This window comes from Leptidea sinapis, chromosome 5, assembly GCF_905404315.1.
Source record: "Leptidea sinapis chromosome 5, ilLepSina1.1, whole genome shotgun sequence".
NCBI lineage: Eukaryota > Metazoa > Arthropoda > Insecta > Lepidoptera > Pieridae > Leptidea > Leptidea sinapis.
In genome coordinates, this window is record NC_066269.1 from 933,595 (window position 1) to 958,802 (window position 25,208).

Consider the following 25,208-nt stretch of genomic DNA (forward strand, 5'->3'; position numbering starts at 1 on the left):
TCAGTTGATGGTAACTGATACGCCTTGCCCATTACAATGCAGTGCCACTCAGGATTCTTGAAAAACCCAAATATTCTGAGCAGCACTACAAATGCGCTCGTCACCTTGAGACAACATGATAAGCCTCATTTGCCCAGTAATTTCACTTGCTACAGCGCCCGTTAGACCGAAACACAGTAATGTTTACACATTTCTGCTTCACGGCAGAAATAGGCGTTGTTGTGGTAGCCACAATGTTCTCATTTTACCGAACATACGGTGGTTTCCATATATTTAAGATAATATTGTGTTACTAGTGACAGCCCGCTCGTCTCTCGCCTGTCTCCTGCCCGTGTAGGTATGCATGCCTGGTTAAGACGACGCATTGACGGTATTGCATCAGGGATTTCAACTTTTTTCAGCAATTACAAAACATTCGGAATTAATATTTTATGTTTTGTGTTGTTCATGAGCTTAACTTCAAATTGGTAATTGGTTTTACACGATTGGTCAACTATTACAGCACAAAAAAAATACTCAAAATCTGCTAAATAAAAACATAGATTTTCACTTTACAACTGAACGGAACCGATTTATGGCTCTTAATTTTATATACATATAAGTATAAACACCCTTTTCAAAATGGTAATTGGAATTTACATAATTACCAATAGTTTTTATTTTATACGAGATATACTGTTTTGGCGCTTACGACTTTTAATTTCAAGCTAGCTATCGCGTTTGTTTGTATGCAGGCGGCCCCCCTCAGTCCGTTTCTGACCATTGTCAGCGTCGGACTTGTGCCAATCGAGCTCCCGAGCATCGATAACCGTATCTTATTCTGAATAAAATATTACAAATTATTAAAAATGGGAAAAAAAAAGTTAAAAGTTTCTAAAATGAAGATGAAAGCTCTGTACATTGAAAAATGTAAGGATATGGTCAAGAAAAGGTAAGTAAACGTGAGATACATATTTCTTTTATTTGAATTATGAATAGTATATAGGCAGGTACCTACTAATTCCTATTCATAATCCACATACCTACTTATGTACTTGCTTACCTAGTTAGAAAGAAGGTAGATACCTAGGATAGGAAGGAACAGGTACATGAACAGTAAAGTACATGCCAAAGTAATGTGTGTGCAGGTACCTACCTACACTGCGTGTGTAGGTTAAAAATTATATAAAGTTTCTTTATAAGATGTGTATTTGGTATCATAAAAAACAGTATTTTGGTACCTAGTAGGTACCTTACCTACTCAGCGACAAAGACAATCACTCACAGAATATTTTTGAAGTATGTAGGTAGGTAATATATTTATATTTTTCATCATAATAAGGTAGGTATTTGCCTATCTACCTTCAGAAAAACCCTGTTCTACCATTCATCATAATTATAATGTTTATTTTGTATATTATTCCTACATGGGTACCTAAAAGTAAAAACCTAATATGAAAATTCTAGGAAACAATTGTCCGAACAAAGAAAAACTATGGAGTCGTCTCTGGATTTAGGCGAAACTGAAACGAATACAATCGATTCTTTAGAAGGGTATGTATGTAATTATCTACTACATATTTATCACACTGTGACTGCATAATAATAGTTTTGAACGTGTGTGAAAATAATATTCCAATGAACTAGACATGACTAGAATTTTATTTTGTAGAAGACAAGAAATGTCATCGTCGTATGCAGATTTACAAAATGTGACGCTCACGTAAGTTTCATGATTACCTACATAGATATAAGTGTCAATTTATAAAAGTAAAGTGTTGTTTGTTTTTAGAGTTCCGTACCCAAAGGGTAAATCGGGACCCTATTACTAAAACTCCGCTGTCCGTCCATCTGTCTGTCTGACCGTCTGTCATCAGGCTGTATCTCATGAACCGTGATAGTTAGCCAGTTGACATTTTCACAGATGATGTATTTCTGTTGTCGCTTTAACAAAAAATTCTAAAAAATAGAATAAAATAAATATTTACGGGGGCTCCCATACAACAAACGTGCCGTTTTTGCCGTTTTTATAGATAGGTAATGGTAAGGGACCCTTCATGCGCGAGTCCAACTCGCATTTGGCCGGTTTTTTCTCTTTTAATGTTGTCCCGCTGCTGGACAAATTTCTTCATCAAATCCTTCCACCCATCACAGGCCTTGTCAAGTTTACTAATGTTTTTTTAGGGCGGCCGAAAAGGATCAGAACTCACTTCCATGTTATTTTGAAGAAAAAACGCCTAAAACAACAGTAAGTTTATTTTTACGACATTTTATAACATGACCTGAAAGGTCATAAATTAATCATAACATCATATCATAAGTGTTTAATTTATCTTTCAGATTGAGATGGAATTAGATGATAATGATGCGCCTCCAAATATATCGCAATGCGAATCAGAAGCAATGGTAAACAAAAATTTATTATTCGTTTTATATCGTAGCTTTATTCGAACAAAGTATTTTTACTAGAGTGATTATTTTGGTCATGGGCTAGAATGTAAATAATCAATCATACATTTTTAATTTTTAGACAGAAGAAAATCAATATAAGGAAAAGGACCAGGCTTCAAACGTATAACTTGAAAATCAATGTGAAGAAAGTAATGCACTTCCATATATAGTTGAAGGCACATCTGAAGTAACGGTAAGCATTCTGCTTTTGTAAGATTTACATTGCATGTCCTTACAAAAGTAGGAAGATCATACAAGACCCACAATAAACAAATAAATATTTCTGTATCTTTCAGATGCAGCCTGAAATACAAAACTTGGGGCACCGAATAATAGATTTTAATCATTTCACATCAGAACTTGTAAACATTTCTCAACACAAATCTCTGTTTAAATGCGGATTATCTACAATGAAATTAATTTCTGAACATCGAATAGGATTGCAATCTGAATACACATATGTATGTATGATGTGTAATTATAAAAATAAAATAAAATCGTCATTGGATGATGTGAACAAAGATGCTGTTGCGGGTATAATGGCCGCAGGTTGTGGTCATGCGCAATTAAAACAATTTTCAGCAGCAGTAGGTTTACCTATTATGTCAGAATATACCTATAATAAAACTCAAAATGATATATGTAGGGATTGGGAGGACACTGCTTGGGACGAAATGAAATTAGCTGGTGAAAGAGAAAGAGAAGAAGCAATTAAAGAAGGAAAAGTCACGAAAGACGGAATACCAATGATTGATGTAATTGTAGATGGGTGCTGGAGTAAACGTTCGTACAGAACAAATTACGCAGCGTTATCAGGAGCTGCAGCCATTATTGGCAGACGTTTCGGCCAAGTCCTGTACATGTGTGTAAAAAACAAATATTGTTGTATTTGCGCCAGAGCTCAAAAGAAACAAGAAAGCCCAAAAGAACACGAGTGCTATAAGAATTTCGATGGAGCTTCTACTGCTATGGAGTCAACTATTATAACCGAAGGGTTCAAGCAATCTATTGATATGCATGGTTTGGTTTACGCACGTTTTATTGCTGATGGTGATAGCAGCACTTATTCGAAAATATTAGATGCCCGGCCATATCCAGGTATTACAGTTGCAAAAATTTACTGTCGCAATCACTTATTAAGAAATTATTGCAACAAGTTACAACAGCTTACTACTGATACACATTATAAAGTGGTGGATAGAAAAAACCTTACACAAGAAAAAATACTACGGTCAAGGAAATATATATGCGAGGCCATAAAACTTCACAAAGAGAGCAGGAATGAAGATGGTTTGTACAAAGACATAAATGCATCTATTTGCCATGCTTTTAATCGTCATGGAAATTGTAATCAGCTATTATGTAAATATAATATGCATCCAGAAGCTCCCAACACATTTTTCGGCAGTTTACTTTGGCAGAAAATAAAAACACTAGTTGCTCGATTAGCTGATAAAGCACATAGTCTAATTGAAGATGTCGATAGCAATATTGTGGAAAGATTCAATGGCGTCATTGCAAAACTAGTTGGCGGAAAAAGAATAAATTATTCTCAAAGACGATCTTATCAAGCAAGATGCTCAGCCGCTGTAATTTCTTTCAATACAGGCAAACTATTATCTACTGTGCATCGAAATATATGTGGACACAGTCCCAAACAGTCTATTAAAAAACATGAACAAACAATGAACGATAAAAGGGCTAAGACAAAAAAATGTATAAGAAAAAAGAATCGCTTATTGGTACCAAGGACGCTTAATTTGGATTATGGTGAAATAGTAGACAAACCAGATTTAGACGAAGACACTTTGAAAAAAGCAAAAACTACCTTTGTACAAAATTTGATGAAAACTGATGAAGAGCGAAGAGACATTGAAAAGAGAACCATATTACAGAGTGAATCTGGAGAATGGTTAGAGCTAAGGCGAAACATGTTAACAGCCTCAAATTTTGGAAAAATTGTAAAACGAAAACAGACAAATACATGCCAAAACATAGTAAGAAATCTACTGTATAAACCTAATATTGACCATGTTTCGTCAATAAGCCATGGAAAAAAATATGAAAAAATCGCGCTGGAACAACTATCTATAATGAAAAATGTTAAGATTGAAAATTGTGGCTTATTTATTGATGACAAATACCCATTTTTGGGTGCAACGCCTGATGGCATCACAAGCGACATGATTGTGGAAATAAAATGTCCCATAGCACCATTTAAAATTGGTTTAGAAGAAGCGATTCGGCAGAACAAGATGCATTTTTGTAAAAAAAATAAAAATGGCGCAGTAGTGATTAACCAAAAATCGGATTGGTATTTTCAAGTGCAAGGTCAATTGCATATCTGCAAAAAACAACAATGTTTGTTTGGAATTTGGTTTGGCGATAATAAAATAAAAACAGAAATTATAGAAAAAGATGAAATGTATTGGGCAGACGTGATGGAACCAAAATTGCTGAAATTCTATTACGATTGTCTCCTTCCTGAGTTAGTCGATCCCAGACACATAAGGAATAAGCCAATTCATGATCCGGAGTACGTGGTTGCACAAAGCAAGGAAAATGCTGCGTCAAATATTGTAAATATTTCAGAAGAACCAAAAACAAAAGAAAATTCTGATGATACTGTTGCTGACACGGATAAAACTGCTGATGTCGACAATTTTGCTTTTGTTGACGAAGATGTTGCTGACGCAGACGATGTTTCTGTCGTAGATAGTTCAGAATATATTATGGCTTTTTCTGAATATTGACCGCAAACTACCTACTATGTCCTCAATAATTTGATAACTTATTTAGGTAATCGTTACATTATAATAAGTAACAAAAATTAAATGACAACGAAATTTTTCTTACCTACCTCTTAATTTTGGTTTTTACTTATATATTATTATACTTACCTATGTCAGAATTTTATAATTATACTAAAATCTAATAAGAGCGGAAGCAGTCCTTAATTCTTTATTGCACACAATACAATACATAGGAAAAAGACAGAAATAGAGGACATGTACAAAGGCGAGCAAACAACCCTAACAAGAGTTTTCTTCCAGCAAACCTTTTGAGGCTAGAGAGAGGTGCCTTTAGTGGCAGGTTCGTGTACATACATAAGGTATGAATACAAAGGATTAAATGGAAAATAATTATACTTACTAAAATACATATAATACATAAATATCTATATATATATTTATATATATAAATATATATACTTATATAACAATATAGCAGTGAATATGAGATCCGGCGTTTGTATGTATATAAGTTTGTAGGTAGGTAGGTATGTTTAGTATGTGGGTATTTGTTCATCACTTAATGTTTATCATGCCGTCAAATTATTTTTATCGACATAGTACCACAAAAAATATCAGCTTGTCTACAAAAATTTAAAATATTCAAATCATTATAAAAAACTAAATAGAGGTAAGGCGACTCCACGACGTCTATGTCCCAGCGCGGCAGCGCACGACAGAGTAGCGCGCGAGTTATGACGCGAGACGGGCCGCTCGCGTGGCCCGAGTGCACGATAGCTGCTGCTAAATTACCGGGATATGAACTGATTGCGGGGAGCTCATGGGGGCGTGGCACCCGATTTCAAATAATTGTTTATCAATGCGTCACCTTAAGCATATGCAATGGTAGTTAAAATTTAGAAAAAAATCTCTTATTAGTTCCAAGTGGCCATTGTTGGCACTGTTATCGGTCTCTTTTGAGTTCGCTTTTTAAAAAAACATTTATTTAACACAAAGAAATAAAATATATTATAAGGAATATGAAGACTTGATTATACAATAATAGTTTTAGAGACCCTTGGGCAGAACCGTAACTTATGAGAAGCGAGCACGAACTGGCTGCCCGCGCGCAGCTAGGGCTTATATAACTGATTCAATAATGCTGGTTGAGATGGAATAGCAATTAAGTCAGCATTAATACCTACATAACTGAGGTATAACACCTCCCCCCTTAGAAGGAACTTCGGGGAGAATCCGAAGTTACATCATCTTAAATTTTCGTTCTAATAGAAGGTGATGGAATTTCGTGAAGTCCGGAATTATTACTTTCTATATCTTCTGATTTTGTTTTAAATATTACTTTTGGTATCGTTACTTTAGGTCTGCTGCCAGGTCTTACACATTTATAAAATTTATACGAAACATAAAATAATATTATTACACAAATGAATATAGTTAGAACAGAATAATGTATCCCGTATTTAATAATGTGTGGACTTTCTATAATTTTGTCTATGTTCTGAAGTTGGTTTAAGAAAATGTGTTTATTTAATTTAAAATCATCTAAATCTATGTTCTGTAGTTCAATAGGGGATACATTATAACTGAGTTGATTAAATTTAGTTATGTTACAACAGTTATCACTTAACAAATTAAAACTTGGATAACCAATGGGTACAGAAACATTTAACGAGTTATACTTAGGAATTAAAGTAGTACTTTTACAATATCCAATACAATTACTGGGTAGCGTGAGTATGCCGGTACCTAAAATGTCAAATTCGAAAATTTTTGAGTTTCGACAATCTATGGAAACTTTGTTCGATGCTGATTGTATGAATAACCATTTGTTGTTCTCTATGGATTTCCAAATATCTAAATGACCGTAAATAAATTGGTATTCACAATTTTTGGGTGTTTCACTTATCACTTTCGTCATAAATTCACTTTCACAAATGGGTTTCATTCCTGAGGAGTAAATGTTTGTTATATCACAAATAAAGTTTCCAGGGACAATATTCTTACAAATATCTAGATTATTTAAGGTACAATAATGTGTTTTGTCTTCTGTCATTGCTATGTATTTAGAGCTGGGTAATATGAGACTAAAAGTATTGGGCTTATCTAAATTATGTGGCGTTGGTAGAGCAACACTGTGAAATAAAACATATTCAGTGATAGAGACTAAAGGTATCTGTAATATAAAAAATATCTTATTGTTAGTATAGTGATAAATTAGCTTAGATACATTTACAATAACATTAATGGAACTTATATCTAATTTTACAGGTAATTTCAGATCGCTAGGCAAATATTGATGGTTATCGACGAGCTCTTTGAATAATTGTTGCGGGGTAATTACTGATGGATGCAGAATATTTTGGTTGCCAAATAGAACTGCATTTGTTAAATCTTCCAGTTGGAATGACAAAGTTAAGATTGAGGTTTCTAAATTATTAAGAATTTGATACATATTAAAATGTAACAACATTTGATTTGTTGCATTAGTGACGTTTGCTAGTTTTATTGAGAGTTTGTCGATAGCCTTATTTAAATTGATTTCATTGACCCTTATTTTGTTTACTGTATCATTATATGATGAGATTGTTGATGTAGTTAATAAAATATTGTTTTTCATCAGTTTCAAAATTGGCTTAATTTAATTTGATTTTCATGTAGAGAAGTAATGGCATCATTAAACCGGAGACCGTCGGTTTCATCTAAGTTTCCGAATATTTGTTTAATTATTGTTCCTGCTCCACCTATCAAAGCTCGTTTTGATCTTTTCTCTAATAAATGTGAAATGGACGAAAATTCCTTATACATATCTGAATATCGCGCAACCAAAGGACTTATCATATTATGACAGCTTATTTCGACTTGAGCCAGTCCAGTCTTTTTACATAAATCTTGAGCTATGGTCAGGGCTGAGTTTATGTTTTCAATATGTGAGTTGAAATGGGATAAGTCAAACGGCATTATGACGTTTAGTTGTCCGCTGTTGATTTTCAAGTAACCAAGATAGTCGAAATAAAGTTCGGGGCTTGAATCTATCTGTTGTTTGTAATAGTCTTGTTGGTTTCGAGCCTGACATGGTATTCTGTAAATTATATTATATATATACTTAATGTAATGGGTGTATACTAGTAATTATTTTAAACATAAAACATTATTCTAATAAACCTACAGGCTAACTTGTGTTTCTTATTTCTAACAGTATGATTAGGTAAAGGTGAATATCGTATCTAATAAAAAGAAACAAAAACAAATTGTAATAGTGAGTATATGATTAATTTTAAATAATGCAACTATGTAATCCTTACACTACGGGTCAGGTTCGACATTTGCCGGTTTCACTTGATCTACATGGTGTGTAACATGACGCCGGTTGATGAGTAATGTGAGAGTGTTATTTCCGTTTACTTTAACTATTTTGTAAGGGCCCTTCCACACCGGGGAGAGTGCCCGTCTGAGTCTAAGGTGATTTTTCAAGTAGACGTATTGACCACTTTTATATTGGACCGGACGAGTGTGAGAGTCGTAGTAGGTTTTAGATGACTCTTTTGAACTCCTTATAAACTCTAACGCTTTATCACGTGAGTGCTTGAGGCGATTTTGGAGCATGCGGACATAGTCTGGGTATGTAGCTCCTGGGGCGTCATTATAAATTGAGTTAGGGATGAATGGCTTACAGCCAAACATTAACTCAAATGGTGAATAATGCGTCGTGGAGTGTACGGATGTGTTGTACGCGAGCATGGCTGTATAAACGTATCGGGGCCAATTTGTCTGTTCGTTATTTATGTATGATTTTAGGTATTCTTTTAAGGTTGAGTGACTTCGTTCAAGAGCACCTTGAGTCTGAGGGTGGTAAGGTGAAGACCATAATTTTTTTATTTTAAGGAACTCACATGTCCTTTTGAATAGGTCTGACATTGGTACCCTGATCAGTGAGAATCATCTTGGGTATACCAAATATAGATATGAAGTGTAACAAGCATTCGCTTGTTTCTTCGGCTGTGGTACTCCGCATGGGATATGCAGAAGAGAACTTCGTGAGGTCACCTTGGACAGTGAGGATATACTTTAACCTTGCAGTGCCAGCCTCAGGCAGTGGACCTACGACATCGAGAGATATGCGTTGGAATGGAGCAGTTGAAGTGCTTGTGATCTGCATTGGGGCTCTATTTATTTTCCTTAAAGCTTTATTTTCCTGACATGATTTACATTGCTTGACATATGTTTCGATGTCACTACGCATACCTTTCCAATAGTACGTTTCTTTAATCCTATTGAGCATACGGACGGATCCCAAATGACCTGCCGCGGGGATGTCGTGGTTTTCATACATAATTTTCTTTATTTCGGATGGGGAAGGATATATAATATTATTATGATAGATAACTATTTTTATGTTTGTTTCATGGAATAAATAACTCAACATATTATAGATTTTAATAAAAGAATGTTTTTCAAATGGGTTTTTCAAATCAGAAATGCTAATTTCGGAGATATTTTCAATTACTAGTAATTCGTTTCTAATATGTTTAAATGTTTCATAGATTTCAGGATATGTAGCATTATCAAAGTGATGAACTCTGGTGAATAAGAGGTACTATATTTTGTTGCCGTTATTTATTTTTATAAAGTTGAATAGTTCCTTTTCACTGCTAGTAATAGTATCGGAATTTTCTGAGTTGCCTAGGATTTCTGGGATACGGGTTTGATTCATCCAAGTCAATTGAAGTGGGGATTAGGATTATTTTTGATGGGCTTTTCAACAAACTTTCATTGCGTTCTTCGATACAGGTGTCGAAGGTCTTATCCTTATTTAATATTGATTTTAGGAAAGTTGAGTAATCGTCAATTGGCACATCCGGGGATGTACTAGTGGATGGTATAGGATCGTGTGCCTGGACTTCAGGTGTACTTTGTTCTATTAAACAGTCGGGTAGATCGTCTAAGTTTAATTGGGGTAAGTCAGCTGATTCTTGTTGAGGTAAGTCAGTTAAGTTTTGAAGAGGTAAGTCAATTAATTCGTATTCAATTTCATCCCTTAAGGTGTCAGGAATATTGGAAGGTGGATTTAATAAATCTTCCTCAGGATTAAATGAGGGTGGAGAGATGAGTAGGTCCATTAAATCTCTATCGAGATTTTGTGATCTTTGTTCGGCGTTCGGGTTAGTTATTGTGGGGTTTGTCGATTGAATTGGATTCACAGGAAAACGAGAGAGAGCGTCTGCATTGGAATTGGTTCTGCCTTTTTTATACTGAATATCGTACTCGAATTCTTCGAGTTTTAGTCGCCAACGAATGAGTCTAGATCCCGGATCTTTACAATTAAATAGCCATTGTAGTGGTTTATGGTCGGTTAAAATTTTGAAACGATGACCATACAGATACGGTCTAAAGACTTTTGTGCCAAAAATTATGGCTAGACACTCCTTCTCGGAGACACTATAATTACACTCTGCTTTATTAAGTGTACGAGATGCATAGGCAATTGGACGGTCCTGTCCTACGTTACCTTGGGATAGGATAGCAGAGATAGCAAAGTTTGAGGCGTCGCAAGTTAAAAGAAATGGCTCTGTGAAATCCGGGTAAGCTAGTATCGGTGCAGTAAGTGAGTGTTTTTGAGTGACTCAAAAGCCAATTGCTGTTCATTATTCCAGCTGAAAGAAGTGTCCTTTTTTAGGAGAGAAGTTAGTGGTTTGGCTAATTTAGCGAAATCGGGAATGAACCTTCGGTAATACGATACTAACCCAAGAAAGGATTTTATATCCCTGGGGGATTTTGGAGTTGGGAATTCGGAGACTGATCTAGTCTTTTCGGGATTCGGTTTAACGCCTTCTTCACTAATGATGTGCCCCAAATAGGCAACTTCTTTACGGAGAAACTCACATTTTTCAGGTTGTAATTTTAAATTGAAATTTCGGAGTCTATCAAAAACAGATGTGAGGTTTTTTATATGTGAAGCTAGATCATAAGAGTAGATAACTATATCATCCAGGTATACGAAGCATCTAGTACCTTGGAGACCAAAGAGACAATTATTCATCAATTTTTGGAAAGTTGAAGGCGCATTTTTAAGGCCGAATGGCATCCTAGTAAATTGAAAATGGCCCTGAGGCACTGAAAAGGCTGTTTTGGGTGCGTCATCTGGGGAAATGAGGATCTGATGAAAGCCCGAAGCCAAGTCGAGAGTAGTAAAGTACTTACTCTTCCCTAACTGGTCCAGGATTTCTGAAATTTGGGGAATTGGATATGTTTCCCCAATTGTGATGTCGTTTAGTTTCCTATAATCAATTACAATTCTCCATTTGCGTTGCCCCTGGGAATCGGCCTTTTTAGGTACGATCCAGATCGGTGAGCTCCAGGGTGATGATGATGGTTTTATAATATTTTGGTTAAGCATTTTATCAATTTGGGTTACGACTTCCTTCTTATGACATTCAGGGAACCTATATGATTTTGTGTGAACTGGAACATCGGAGCTCGTTTTGATTCGATGATTAAGTGCAGTAGTATAAGTGAGCTGATCATTGGGTAGATGGAATATGTCGGAGTACTGTGAGCAGAGTTCAATTAGAGCTTAGGATTCCACATGATTTAAATGACCAGTCCTTAAAGAGTTTATTACTTCTGTAGTTCGGTCAACGAGCTCGGTGAAGGTACTGTTAATTTGCAAGGCTGAGGGATATAGGGGTTCAAGATTAAGTTTCAAGTTTGGATTAATGGTTATAGGGGATTCCGATATGTTTGCGACCGTTACGTTAACACGTTTGTTATCTTTGACTCTTACTATGCAGTTGGATAGAAGTAGGTTATGGGAAAGATGTTGATCCAGGATTAGACCTTCTTTAAGGTCAGTGTTTTGAATTGAACACTCGATCACAGTCTCTGTACGAGGTGGAATTACATAGTATGGATCATAAAAATGAAGTGGTATTTTAAAATTACCTATTTTCAAAATGTCTGTGTCATAGTCGATGTTACAGCTGAATGATGTAAGGAGGTCGGTACCTATGATGCCATCATATGGTAAATTTATATTCGATATGACATGAAACCTATGACAAATCGTTTTCTTTTCGGCCAGCTGTAATTTTAGACCAAAATGGCCAAGTGTTGGTGTAATTTCCTCACCTGGATCAATTCCTTTAATATTAATCGATTCCCTTTTTAGATGTTGTTTATATAATATACTGGACTGTTTTATTAGTGATATAGCTGATCCTGAGTCAACTAAGAGCGTAAGGGGAACATGTGAAACTTGCGTGTTTAAAAGAACGTGTGGTAACAACCTTTCAGTTGTGTCTATATTTACTTCGTAAATATTTTGATTGTGCGTGTTTCCTTGATTTGGGCTAGACATGAAATTGGAGACATCGTCGGTTTGGGGCTGGCTACCCTGTCGGTTGATGTTGGTTTTAGGGTGAATAGTACTGTCAATTTGGGGCTGGTTACCCTGTCGGTTAGTACATGGTAAGATAGTAGTAACACTGTCAGTTTGGGGCTGGTTACCCTGTCGGTTAGTGTTGGATTTAAGGTGAGTAGTACTGTCACTTTGGGGCTGGCTACCCTGTCGGTTAGTACATGGTAAGATGGTAGTAACACTGTCAGTTTGGGGCTGGTTACCCTGTCGGTTAGTGTTGGATTTAAGGTGAGTAGTACTGTCAGTTTGGGGCTGGCTACCCTGTCGGTTAGTACATAGTAAGATGGTAGTAACACTGTCAGTTTGGGGCTGGTTACCCTGTCGGTTAGTGTTGGATTTAAGGTGAATAGTACTGTCGGTTTGGGGCTGGCTACCCTGTCGGTTAGTACATGGTAGGAATTTGTGATTTTTGAGTGTTGTGTCGAATTTGGAAGATCTCCGGCCCGGACGGCACAAGCGCGGGCCAGGCCTTAGTTTAAATCCTGACCTTGACCGGGTTGAGCATCATTAACCTCGTCTTGGCCATAGGCTTCACTAGATGTGTTTTGAAGGAAATTGACACGTGGGGGTGGTCTGAGAGGCCCTTGTTGCTGAAAGGTATTTTGTTGGTTACGGAAACGATTGTTATAGTCGCATTTTCGACACACTGATATATCTTGACCCGGTATTTTACAGTATCGGCAAATGATACTTGATGATGGGATTGTTGATCCCTGAAAATTAGAAGTTGAAGGCTGTGAATTGTTGTTTGGATTTGGTGACCTTTGTGGTTGCCGATACTGATTCAAAGGTTTTGGTTTGTGCTCATTATTAGGATTTCTCTTGAAAATACTTTGTTGAATCCTCTCTTCAGATATCGCGAGGTTTATGGCCTCGTTAAGATTCTTAGGCGACCTGCATCTCACAATGTTCGATACCCGTGGTTGAAGGCCCATAAGGAAATGGTGGAGGGCAAGATCCTCCATAGCGGCTGTACGACCAGGTAACTCTTTAGCTTTAGTGTTAGACAAGGAAATTTCGGTTAATAATTGTGAGAGGCAAGTTTCCACTCGAAGCGAATACTGGCTAACGTTTTCCTGTGAGTTTTGCCTACTTTCTTGTAAGTCCGTAAGAAGATGTGAATAATGTTTGCGTTCACAAAACTGGGTTTTAAGAAATTCTCTGAGTTGATCCCAGGATGTGAATTCCTTTATAGAGCAAGCAATTTCTGCCTTTCCATGCAACTGGCTAAGAATATATTTAAAAAGAACTGGTCTTTGTGAGTCGGAAGCTAGCTCATATGCGTTATTAGAATTAATTACTCGGCTGCCGTCGTAAGGTTTAATAAATTTAAATAGGGTATTTAGGTCTAATTCAGCCATGACTGTTGCTGCGAGAGTGGCTCTAGTGATTCTTGGCGAATGTATTGGTGATTTAGTTAGATCGGTGGAGGCCTCGTCCACTTCAGGGATGTTAATATTTAATTTGGTATCTTCAACCTTGGAGACTTTGGGCATATTACGTCACGCGACACGTCGCAGGTGTAATGATGCTTGACATAAAATATATAAGATCTTGTAAAATAATTAACAAACTAATTGACTATAATAATTTTAACAAATAGTCTGGAGGGACCCTAATAAACAGCTCTAGACAAAACAATGACAAAAGACTTACGATAAGGCGGCTAATACGGCGAATGCCTCGAGCATTGATGCGATAAGACGTGATTCCCGAAATGCTGACTCTTCAGTCCTTCACGACGATTGTGTTGCAAGTTGCACGATGAACGACACTTTGCACGATCACAGGTTCACGATTTTGTGAATAGAGACTATTTGATTTATTGGATTGTATATGATTTAAGATCACTGGAGATTTTGATTACACAATGAATAACACTTTTCACGATCACAGGTTCACGGTTTTATGAATAGTGATTTTTGATTTATTGGGTTTAAGATCACTGGAGATTTTTGATTACACGATGAATAACACTTTTCACGATCACAGATTCACACTTTTATGAGTAATGATTTTTATTGGTTTATGAATAATTTAAGGTCACTGGGGATTTCCGTATCCCACCGCTGCCACCAAAAATGTTATGGGTCTCTTTTGAGTTCGCTTTTTAAAAAAACATTTATTTAACACAAAGAAATATAATATATTATAAGGAATATGAAGACTTGATTATACAATAATAGTTTTAGAGACCCTTGGGCAGAACCGTAACTTATGAGAAGCGAGCACGAACTGGCTGCCCGCGCGCAGCTAGGGCTTATATAACTGATTCAATAATGCTGGTTGAGATGGAATAGCAATTAAGTCAGCATTAATACCTACATAACTGGGGTATAACAGCACGCTGAACTGTACAAACCTCATTTTCAATGTATCTCTATGGGAAATGTTTGAACTGGAATAACCTTTTGATCCCGACCACCTAGAAACACAAACTCAACTTTTCCAACGATATATTATTTAAGTTTCCACCTATTGTGGCTGCCGGGGAATAAAGTTTGAAACGCCGTCTTTGTATTTATTATATTACATATAATACGCGAAGCTAAAACTTTGTACCCTTTTTTTTAAATTGTGCGAACGGAAGAACGTGAAATTTAACACCGTTAAAGTTTATTTGGATAAGAAGTGCATAAAGCTATTTTGCTCGCATAAATTGTATTATAAATACATTAATTTATATAAATATTACACATGCTACTGCTTTAATGACACACAACATACACACACAGACATAAAAGAAGTATTAGTCTTTGACAAATAAACTCTGACTAAGTTCAAACATAAAAATTAAATGAACTGTGGTCGAATTTCGACCTCTGGGCGACCACAAGTATATATAATATATAGATGACTATACAAATGATTTAAGTTTTCTTTAGTGTTAATTCCGCCAATATTTGTTTTTAAAACAAATTTAAAAACAATACAACACTAAAGAAAACTTAAATCATTCGTATAATTATGGATTTCCGCAATGTAACGCCTAATTCAATAAATTTTCTATATAGATGACTACTGAAAACTGCATGGTGCTTATTTGAACGAAGATTATTTCAGTGTGAGATGAACTATCCTATCTGACCTACAATTCAATAAAACTACATCAAAGTAATTATCACGGAACGTTAAATATAATCGCTATTACAACTGGTTTTACAGCTTTACTTAGCTCTAACATAAACATGTAGCTAACTTAGATACTAGTCTGTGATTATGGAGCTGTCATAAACCTATACTGTGTTTTATACGATCCAATTACATCGTATTGATGAACAGTTACTATAATGATATCTATGATAAATTGAAGAGTTGGTATTCCTATAGAATGATTTTAAATTAACAGCTTCCAGAAGTATAGCCAGATGGTTAACGGTATAGATGTCTGTGAACATACTTTTAATAGTTAATTATACACAAAGGAATACGTCAATTCGCTCAGGAGTTAAAACAGACCCTTTTTTCCAAATACTCTAATTATACGCAAAAGGTATGAAACCTTTTGAGAGGCTTAAAAAGAAAGGGCTTCGAAATATGTACTAAGATATTGATTCATGCATATTTTAAAGTATTGAATTTATGAAATCCTTTGCAAAGGCACCTTTATTCTTTTAATTGTCTCACACAATAATATAAAAAAAAAGTGTTACGTGTAAGGAAGATATAGTTCGGAAAACAACAGCATACAATATATTAACCTTAATTGTAGTAACCTCGCTAAATTAATTAATTAATTAATTAATTTAGTACTCTTCTAAACATTATACCCGTAAGAATTATTCTCAAATGGTGTCGAACAGTGTCCTAAATAATAAACAAGAAAGTATAAACTTGTAAACACGTTGTTTATGTATGGAATAACCCTAGTAGCTTGGACAAGGGCGCGACCTTGGTCGAGACTCTGGCTCATGGAATGAGAAGTCATATCCAAGCTACATCAGTTAGTGCTGGGGCTGCTGTCTCGACTTTTCACGTTCCTACTCCTTTCAATTTATATATATTATATATTTATATATTATGTATAGAATACAAACTATTTAAGTTTTCTTTAGTGTTAATTCCGCCAATATTTGTCTTTAAAACAATTCGACACGTGTTTCGAATTGAGTCTCGTGCCAGATTTTGGCGAGACAACACGTCCTGAGGATGCCTCGTGTAGAGGCGAAACACGTGTCGAATTGTTTTAAAGACAAATATTGGCGGAATTAACACTAAAGAAAACTTAAATAGTTTGTATAGTTATGGATTTCCGCAAAGTAACGCCTTATTCAATAAATTTTATGTATAGAATGTTATTTTCCAACTTCCACTTATAGTGTATCTGCGTAAGTTCCAATTTAAAAGGTTACAGGGTAAGTCCGGATAATTTAGTTGTTGAGTCACACCACAGACAGCCACCGCAACTCATCGCTAGATGGATAGACACCGGGCTTAGATGAGTTAAACGTCCAAATAGACTGTGACAGCTATGAAAACGTCGAACAAAATTACGTTTGGCAGTAAATCTCTGTTTTGAGCAATGCACGCACACTAACACACAGTGACATACAAATCGCGAGTGTAAGACGTAGCTTGTCACCCACACTAAAGTAAAACATCTAGCCTGTGTTCTTCCGTTGTCTAGCAGCAAGAAGCTTTCTCTATCTAGATATATAAATTGTCTAAGACAAGGGGAATAAAAGCGAGCCGCGAGGTAGTACAAAATGACGTTTCGTGCTATGTTACCAGCTGAACAAGTTAAGAAGTTATCCGGAACTACCCTGTATCCGTACTTACCATGATGGACCTGATAACACCAAGTAGTGAAGTGAAGTTTGAGGCTGACATCTATAAAGCGTACTTAGACTTTGCTCAGACTTTACTTGCGTAAATTTTAGCTGAAAAATTAAAATTAAATATAAAAATATATGATATTATAAATCGGGAACATGACCACAATTTCAGCTGTCAAATGGCTATAAAGACGAAATCAAAGATTAAGTATGCTTAGCTTGAACTCAGCTAAGTTTTACGTAAGTAAGTAATTTTTTTCACATTCTAGCGCTCTACAAAGCGCAGATCCGGCCACATATGGAGTATTGCTGTCTTCTCTGGTCTGGCGCACCCCAGTATCAGCTCAATCCATTTGACCAAGTGCAGCTCGAATTGTCGGGGATCTAGTGCTATGTGAACGGCGGGATCACAGCGTTGCGTAGAGACGTCGCTTCGTTGCGTGTCTTCTACCGCATTTATCACGGGGAGTGTTCCAAAAAGCTGACCCACCTGATTCTTGCCGCTGAATTTCACCATCGCACTACACGCCACAAGTTAGGATATCATCCCCACCATCTGGATGTGTGGCGGTCCCCCACAGCGGTTTTCAAGGAGATTTTTTCCACGTACAACAAAGCTGTGGAATGAGCTTCCTTGTGCGGTGTTTCCGAGACGATACGACATGGGTACCTTCCTTCAAGCAGGCAACGTTCCTTTTCCATAAAAAAAGTAAAGTCTGAGCAAAGTCTAAGTACGCCTTATAGATCTCAGCTTGAGACTAGGGACTAGGGAGTATCGGAGAACCGCGATCCGCATACCGTCGGCGTCGACCGCGGACCGCGTACGCACTACGCAACGTAGTCGGCTAGTCGCCCAAGCCGCAGGCGGCAGGCCAGTCACCCGCCGCACCCCGCCGCGTGCGCACACGGCACACTGTCGAGCGAGTACACATCGGATATAATTCAACCACCGTTATCGTCCTCAATGACCAGCTAATGGACGAACAAGGTAGTCCATGCATGCTTGTGTTGTCTGTGTGAAATTTCTTGTGGAGTGCAGTGTTGTGTTCATGTAAATGGAGGAAGTTCGAATATCTGATTGGCCGGAGCCCCCTGGCACCAATGCATGGCTGCCCGCTTATGGATTCCAGCATGACTTATTGGAGAAAGATGATTTTTTTGGCAATGGTAAGTGGCTTGTACACAAAAGCTCACCGAGATAATAACACTAGGACATGAAACAGTCCTAAAACTTTGATAAAAGAATGTTCAATGTATTGTATTGATAAAGAATGTCTTTGTTTCAAATTAAAACTGCATGGTGTTGCAAAATTTGTTACTCACCCATTTACTGTATTTTGCGAATTTAATTGAATAACTTGCATGAGATAATTTCGGCACTATAATAAGCGATGCAAAACGTGAATATCAAGGTCGTTAGGTTTGAAAGAAGTACCTACAGTCATTTGAAATGATTGACGTCTTAGTCTGGCCTCTCCGTAAATTTAACAATTAAATTAGTTACAATTTTATACAACTAGCTTTTACCCACGACTTCGTGCGCGTATAATAGTTTCTTTGGGCAGCAATATTTATTTTATAATATATACTCACTTTGCAAATAATACACTACAAACTGGTGTGGTTAATACCACCCACCCACCACACAGGTCTAAATTTAAAAAACGCTAGAACAAATAGGTATATGTTTATTTCTTATAAAATACAAATTTTCATGGTGTTATCTTCCATATTGACGAACTTTCATACAAAGTTCCACTCCGCCAAGCCTTTTATTCGCTATAAAAGGTAGTCCTTTCCTTTCTTGTCTATCTCTGTAAAAGCGTAACAAACAAACTTATATTCACATTTATAATATTAGTAGGGATGTAATAAGTCTGCATATGTTTTGATCTTAGATAATTAATGCATCTGGATAGAGCCTCTTGCTGCTAGACAACCGATGAAAACAGGCCAGGTTTATTACTTTAGTGTATGTGTATTGCGCGAAATAGAGCTTAACTGTGAATCTCATTTCTTTCGACGTTTTTACAGCTGTCACAGTCTATCTAAACAAGAGTCTATACGTATATAAATGATCTGAGATTTTTATAGTATGCCATAAACGATTTTAATATAGGTACATTATTCACACTAAAAACAAATTCTGGGTAGGTACTAGAATCTAGGTAGGTATAATATTTAAATTATATTATTTACATAACTCTAACAGAACCTTCTAATTGTAACTAGGAAACATAATAGATTGTCTCCTTAGTCCATCACATAAGTAATAAGCGTAAACATTCCTGAGATACCGGTGGGTGGGTGGGTAGGTAGGTGTAGGTACGTGAATCAGGTTACAATAGCAACGAACCATTATAGCGGTCAATGTTACTTACATTCATACAGTGCAAAAATAATTAGGAAAAGGAAATGAAATTATATAATATAGGTACGTGAATCAGGTTACAATAGCAACGAACCATTATAGCGGTCAATGTTACTTACATTCATACAGTGCAAAAATAATTAGGAAAAGGAAATGAAATTATATAATATATTTTGTACTTTCACTGAATGTCGTAATCAGAAAATTCTCACACACAGACATTGTTATGTCCTTGGGAGCAATCAAGGCTAGCGTAGCGTTGTAGGACTTTCAGTTTTCGTTCGCGGCGTCTCGAATAGAGGTTAATATTCAGATCTAAGGTCGCTAAGGCTGAAAAAGTCAATTTCATAGTCTCGAACGAACTGTAATGCCACGGATTTGCAATGACATTGACAGGTGGTTTGTGCCGGACATAACCCAGGTGTAGGTTAGCATTTAGATCACGACTGATTCGCTATTTTATTTCAACCCTACGGTAGCGTTATAGTTATTTTTCTGGGAATGGGAAGTTTACTTTCAGCTAGGATCGAAAATCTTGCCGAGTAGGTATGTATACATACATTATTAACAGAGTAGATACCTATGCGAAATTGGTATGTGAACAACGGCAAATGGCGATCCGATATTTCTACCGCCTTCTATAATAGTCAGGACTCAGGAGATATAAATGGATAATGTCTTTACTGTTTCTGCAGAATTTATTGCTTGCCCATTGATAAGTATCGAAACCGTTGTTGAATTCAGTTATATGTAGGTATTGTGCTCGATGACAATTCTAAATTTTCGGTATGTCCGGGATTCGGTTTTTACCAATTTCAGCTGTGTCAAGTCGTCAAGTACCTACTCAGTGTTACTTTCACATTTATAGAATTGGTATACATCAATAATTAATTATACCATATCATATTATTTCGATAAAACTGATACTGGTTTGAAAAAGGTGTGTTACATTACAACTTTTATATATAGAGAGATTCTAAATTTGGCGGATTAATTTCGGTGACGTTGACACAAGAAAGTAAAGTTGCCATGTCGAACCTGTATTGTCTCGATTAATTCACCGGTTGGGTGTTTTAAATCTTTCCACGTGAAGGTACGTGATATTTTCTAAATTTAACAATGGAAATTGCAAATTTCTACTGCATAATAGGCATAACGAACATTTCTTTTAAAAAAATTCTTAAATTATAAAAATATATGTAATAGTTACTTATATACCTATCTTTAACTTATTAAATGTGTATATAAACAATATTTTGCGGTTAATACGTATAATATTACGTTTAAAATTAACTTTAAGGTGTATGCCATTTTCACGCGACTATGTTTAAATATAAAAAGTTAAGCAAATATAACAGATTAATAATCACTCATTGATAAGTATCGATCTATAGGTAAAATAAAATGATCGACAAAGTATTAATAGGATAAAAGAAACGCTTTAGCAATTATTTGCGCATTTGTGATGACGTCATGGGCTGATCTTGTTTACGTGTTCAAAATCTTATGCGGATTCGCTGATCTAGGCCATTTTAAAGCGGATTAAGCCGTAACAATTGACTTATAGAGTTCATAATATACCGATAATAGACATAATATCCCCTTTCCAGCTCTACCTGCACTTTGTAGACCTGCCGCCGAAACTTTTAAAGTGTGGAGTTATTAATGAAAGGATAATGTAGTTTTGAAGTTAGGTATACTTCTTATGGCGGGCTTGGGAACAATAATTTTGGGAGTGAATTATTACAATGCGCCTGCAATTTTTTTTTCACTCTGAATCTTTCTCCAGTATTGTGTGAAGATATTTATTTAAACAGTTCACTGATAATACACAACATCAAGAACTTACATAAGTTAAATACATCTAGATAGAGCGTCTTGCTGTTAGGCAACGCATGATAACATGCCAGGTTTATTACTTTAGTGTGCATGACAAGCTACGTCTTACACTCGCGATAAGGGTAGTTCTCCAATTATTACAGAGCATAAAGCGACTCAGTGCCGCACAAATCACAATGCCGAATTGTGCTGATGCTTAACTGGAACATGAATTAGTTTTAAAATGCACCAGCAGAGTGCGTGTGTACTAAGTTCAGTGTTGAAAAAAAAATTCATTAAGTAAGTTATCAAATAAGAAAAAAAGTTATTGTCTTCTTCATTTTGAATGTTCATTTCCACGAAAACATTTATGATGTCTGCTTCATTAAATGATTCGATCAAGCCATTGCAATGTTGACAAAAGTATATTTCTGTTCATTATTGTGTATTCTTTAGAATTCTAAAATGAGATTGTATTCACATTTTAAATGTGGTACCTATATAAAATTAAATAGTCAATGTTTGTACCTTCATTAGTTTTAGTTTTATTTATTTAGAGCATTGGTAACAAGACCATCAGCAATGGCATTCATGAGAAAACCACAAAAGTCTTAAATTTGCTATACATACGTATAGCAAAGTGGATGATAAATTTACGAATAACTCAATATCGCGCCAACCGATTTCGGTGATCCTTTTTTTATTGGAAAGGATATACTTCAAAGATAGTTTGGTGAGAGTTTGGTTAGGTTCAGATTACGGAATCCATGACAAAGTAACGGAACTCTTAAATTCTTAGGAGCAAATTATCGATACTCGGCCGAATCTTTTTTATGCTATCCGGATATTTAAGTCATCTACCATATAAAATGATGATCAATGGGCCTCCTTAACGACTAACGACAGTTAGGGTGCGATCTGTGACAGAATTTCTTACTGTCTGTAATCAAATTGCAAAGCACTTACGTTCATTGCTGCATTGAAAAATTTAGTATATTTACACAAATTGTCAGTTAGTGTACTTCAAATTCACTAAAAATCATTAAATTAAAAAAAATTAACAAAAAAATAATTGCGTATTTTATACTTTTTAGTGCACATTATATCTATTGTTTTGGAATTGTGTTTTTGAAGTCGGTTGTTTTTATGGTTATTTTATTTTTATTTTAACACAGTAATTAAGTTTTATTATTTCTATAAAACTACGACCAAACGAAAGCTTTAAAAAATTTTTCAATAATAAGCAATATTACTACCGATTGTAAATATAATATGGCCTAATTCTGCCACTGAGTTGGTATCTATTCTACGCATCACGCGAAAGCAGTACTTTTGAGAGTGCTCGATTGTGCGAAGCGTTGCTGTAGTTGGAACACTCAACGTTGGTCGTTGATCATAATGGGCTAGAGCGCTGTAACTGGAAAACAGTCAGTGTAGTCACTTTGTTTTAGTGTGCGTGCGTTGCTGAAAATAGAGACTTACAGATTGCCGCTATTTTTTCAACGTGTTCACAACTGTCACAATCTATCTAGACTATAGGAATAACAGCAACCAGTAGGTCATAGTTCTAACAGAGGAACCTTGTAACTCAGCACCACTTTCTACCTGTCGCATAAAACGGTCTCAACTCTCTATCACCATATATTGCTGCTGATCCACTTGAGTCGCACACGCGACTCAAAGAGGCGATAGGCGATATATACTAAATGTCATCAAATTGGATTGGGAAATTTAGCCATGAAATAATAACATACATACAGATAAAAAGTTTCCTTTCACATTAATTATAATATTAATAAAGATCGATCCGTTGGTATCGCAAGGTCATGAAAAGTGAACTGATATTTGAAGTTCACCTTCCATACTAACACTATCAGTACTTGGTAAATATTTAGTTTGAGAGAAGCGTCACTGATAACGTATCAGTACATAACTACATTACATACACTTACAAGATACCTTTATATATATAATTCTTGTGTGCGTGTGTAAGTCACTGAACTCCTCCTAGACGGCTGGACCGATTCTAATGAAACTTTCTGTGTGTATTCAGGTGGATTCGAGAATGGTTTAGATTCACAATTGAACTACCTCCTAAACGGCTGGACCGATTTTGATGATATTTTTGTGTGTTCCAGTGAATTTGAGATTGGTGTGTGTCTTCAGGTGGATTCGAAAATGGTTTAGATTCACAATTAAACTACCTCCTAAACGGCTGGACTGATTTTGATGACTTTTTTGTTTGTTTCAGTGAATTTGAGATTGGTTTAGATTCTCAATTCCGCCCATATAATATAATTCTCCTGCTCATGTGTATGTTAGTGAACTGCTCCTAACGGCTGGACCGATTTTTCAAATTTAAAACATGTGTACAGGACAACGTCTGCTGGGTCCACTAGTATATATATATAAAAAAAAGTACAGGGTGTCCGCCGGCAGATTTTATACTTCATAAGATACATAATAGCTTTAAGGGTAAATGTATACACTTCTATAATAAAACTCCAGCCACTGTTCAGGCATTATCTATAAATAAATTTAAATGTTTTATAAAAAAATGGCTCTGTCGTAAATCCTATTACTCCACTACTGAATATCTAAATGATCGGACAGCCTGGGACTAGATTGTGATTATTTTATAGCGATAGAAATGACTGTACAATACTGTATATTTTTATTGAAAAGAGCCCAAAAAAAAAAAAGAATGCTGGGAGAATTTCTTTCGCCGCTTCTTCTCTCTCAGAGCGCCATTTGTTTCCGAAGCGGTAGTAGTATCTAGTAGTATAAGAAATGACATCAAAAAGAATTCTAAAGGAATCAATTTTGAGAAAATAAATGCCTTTTATGCCTTTATGCCTTAAAAAAATATACTAAAATAAACCATGAATACCATCAAAGTCATTTATCTATTATCTCACACAAGAATAACGCAGATTTCATTTTTTTTAAATAACTCAGACACTTAAATGGCGGCCTAGCTGCAAACATTCTTGCAATCTTTCCTTCATGTTAGCAAAAACTCGCTTGCAAAGTTCGGGATTTCACGCCGCAACCTCGCGTCGGATATTTGCTTGTAGGGCCTGTATAGCTGATATAGTTGATGGCGAATTGTTGTATGTACGCGAGACGTTAAATATCCTCATAGGAAAAAGTCACCAGGACTTTTTTTATTTGAAAGCTGGCGCTTCCCGTGTGGTCCCGTTGCAATTTGGTGCAGATCTGACAATGGCAACCATGAGAAAACCATAAAAGTATTTAATTTACTATATAAGTATGTGCGCGAAGCACTACTTTATTAAGTATTTAACATTTTTATTTCATTTTACTTAGAACTCTAAAAATAAGTTGATTATTAAGTTTTACTTTTTAGTGCATATTATAGATATTATTTTCGAAAAGTTTTTTGAAGTCGATTGTTTTTTGTTAATTATTTTTAACTATTTACATTATAAAACTGAAAGTGGAAATAGCTTATTATAAATAACTTAATACCTATCAAGGCCTTAAAGGTCGTGAAGTATTATTGGAGAAGTGGGTTGAGCACATTTTGAATGCGGCGCTGCGCATGCGCACTGGGAAGCATGCCGTCAAACCAGTCCCAAGAGTAAGGTCATTCCTTATCTCTGGCCGAGTACCGCGAGCGACCG

General features: G+C 35.9%; 2 protein-coding genes across 3 annotated transcripts; both read left to right on the plus strand.

Annotated features, from left to right (window-relative positions):
* Positions 1-423: 423 nt before the first annotated feature.
* On the plus strand, positions 424-2,557 carry LOC126964708 (uncharacterized). The gene is made up of 6 exons (XM_050807986.1): positions 424-931; positions 1,447-1,533; positions 1,652-1,702; positions 2,164-2,227; positions 2,320-2,385; positions 2,510-2,557. Exons 1-6 carry the CDS (start codon positions 849-851, stop codon positions 2,555-2,557), a joined length of 399 nt encoding a protein of 132 aa, XP_050663943.1. The 5' UTR covers positions 424-848.
* Positions 2,558-2,618: 61 nt separating this feature from the next.
* Positions 2,619-5,544, plus strand: LOC126964640 (uncharacterized). 2 transcript variants are annotated; one of them, XM_050807875.1, is made up of 3 exons: positions 2,619-2,623; positions 2,727-5,229; positions 5,484-5,544. In XM_050807875.1, the coding sequence occupies exon 2, from the start codon at positions 2,727-2,729 to the stop codon at positions 5,181-5,183; it is 2,457 nt and encodes an 818-aa protein (XP_050663832.1). In that variant the 5' UTR covers positions 2,619-2,623; the 3' UTR covers positions 5,184-5,229; positions 5,484-5,544. The 2 variants fall into 2 exon arrangements, with proteins under 2 accessions (XP_050663832.1, XP_050663831.1); XM_050807874.1 differs by lacking the exon at positions 5,484-5,544 and having other exon boundaries at positions 2,727-5,297.
* Positions 5,545-25,208: the final 19,664 nt, after the last annotated feature.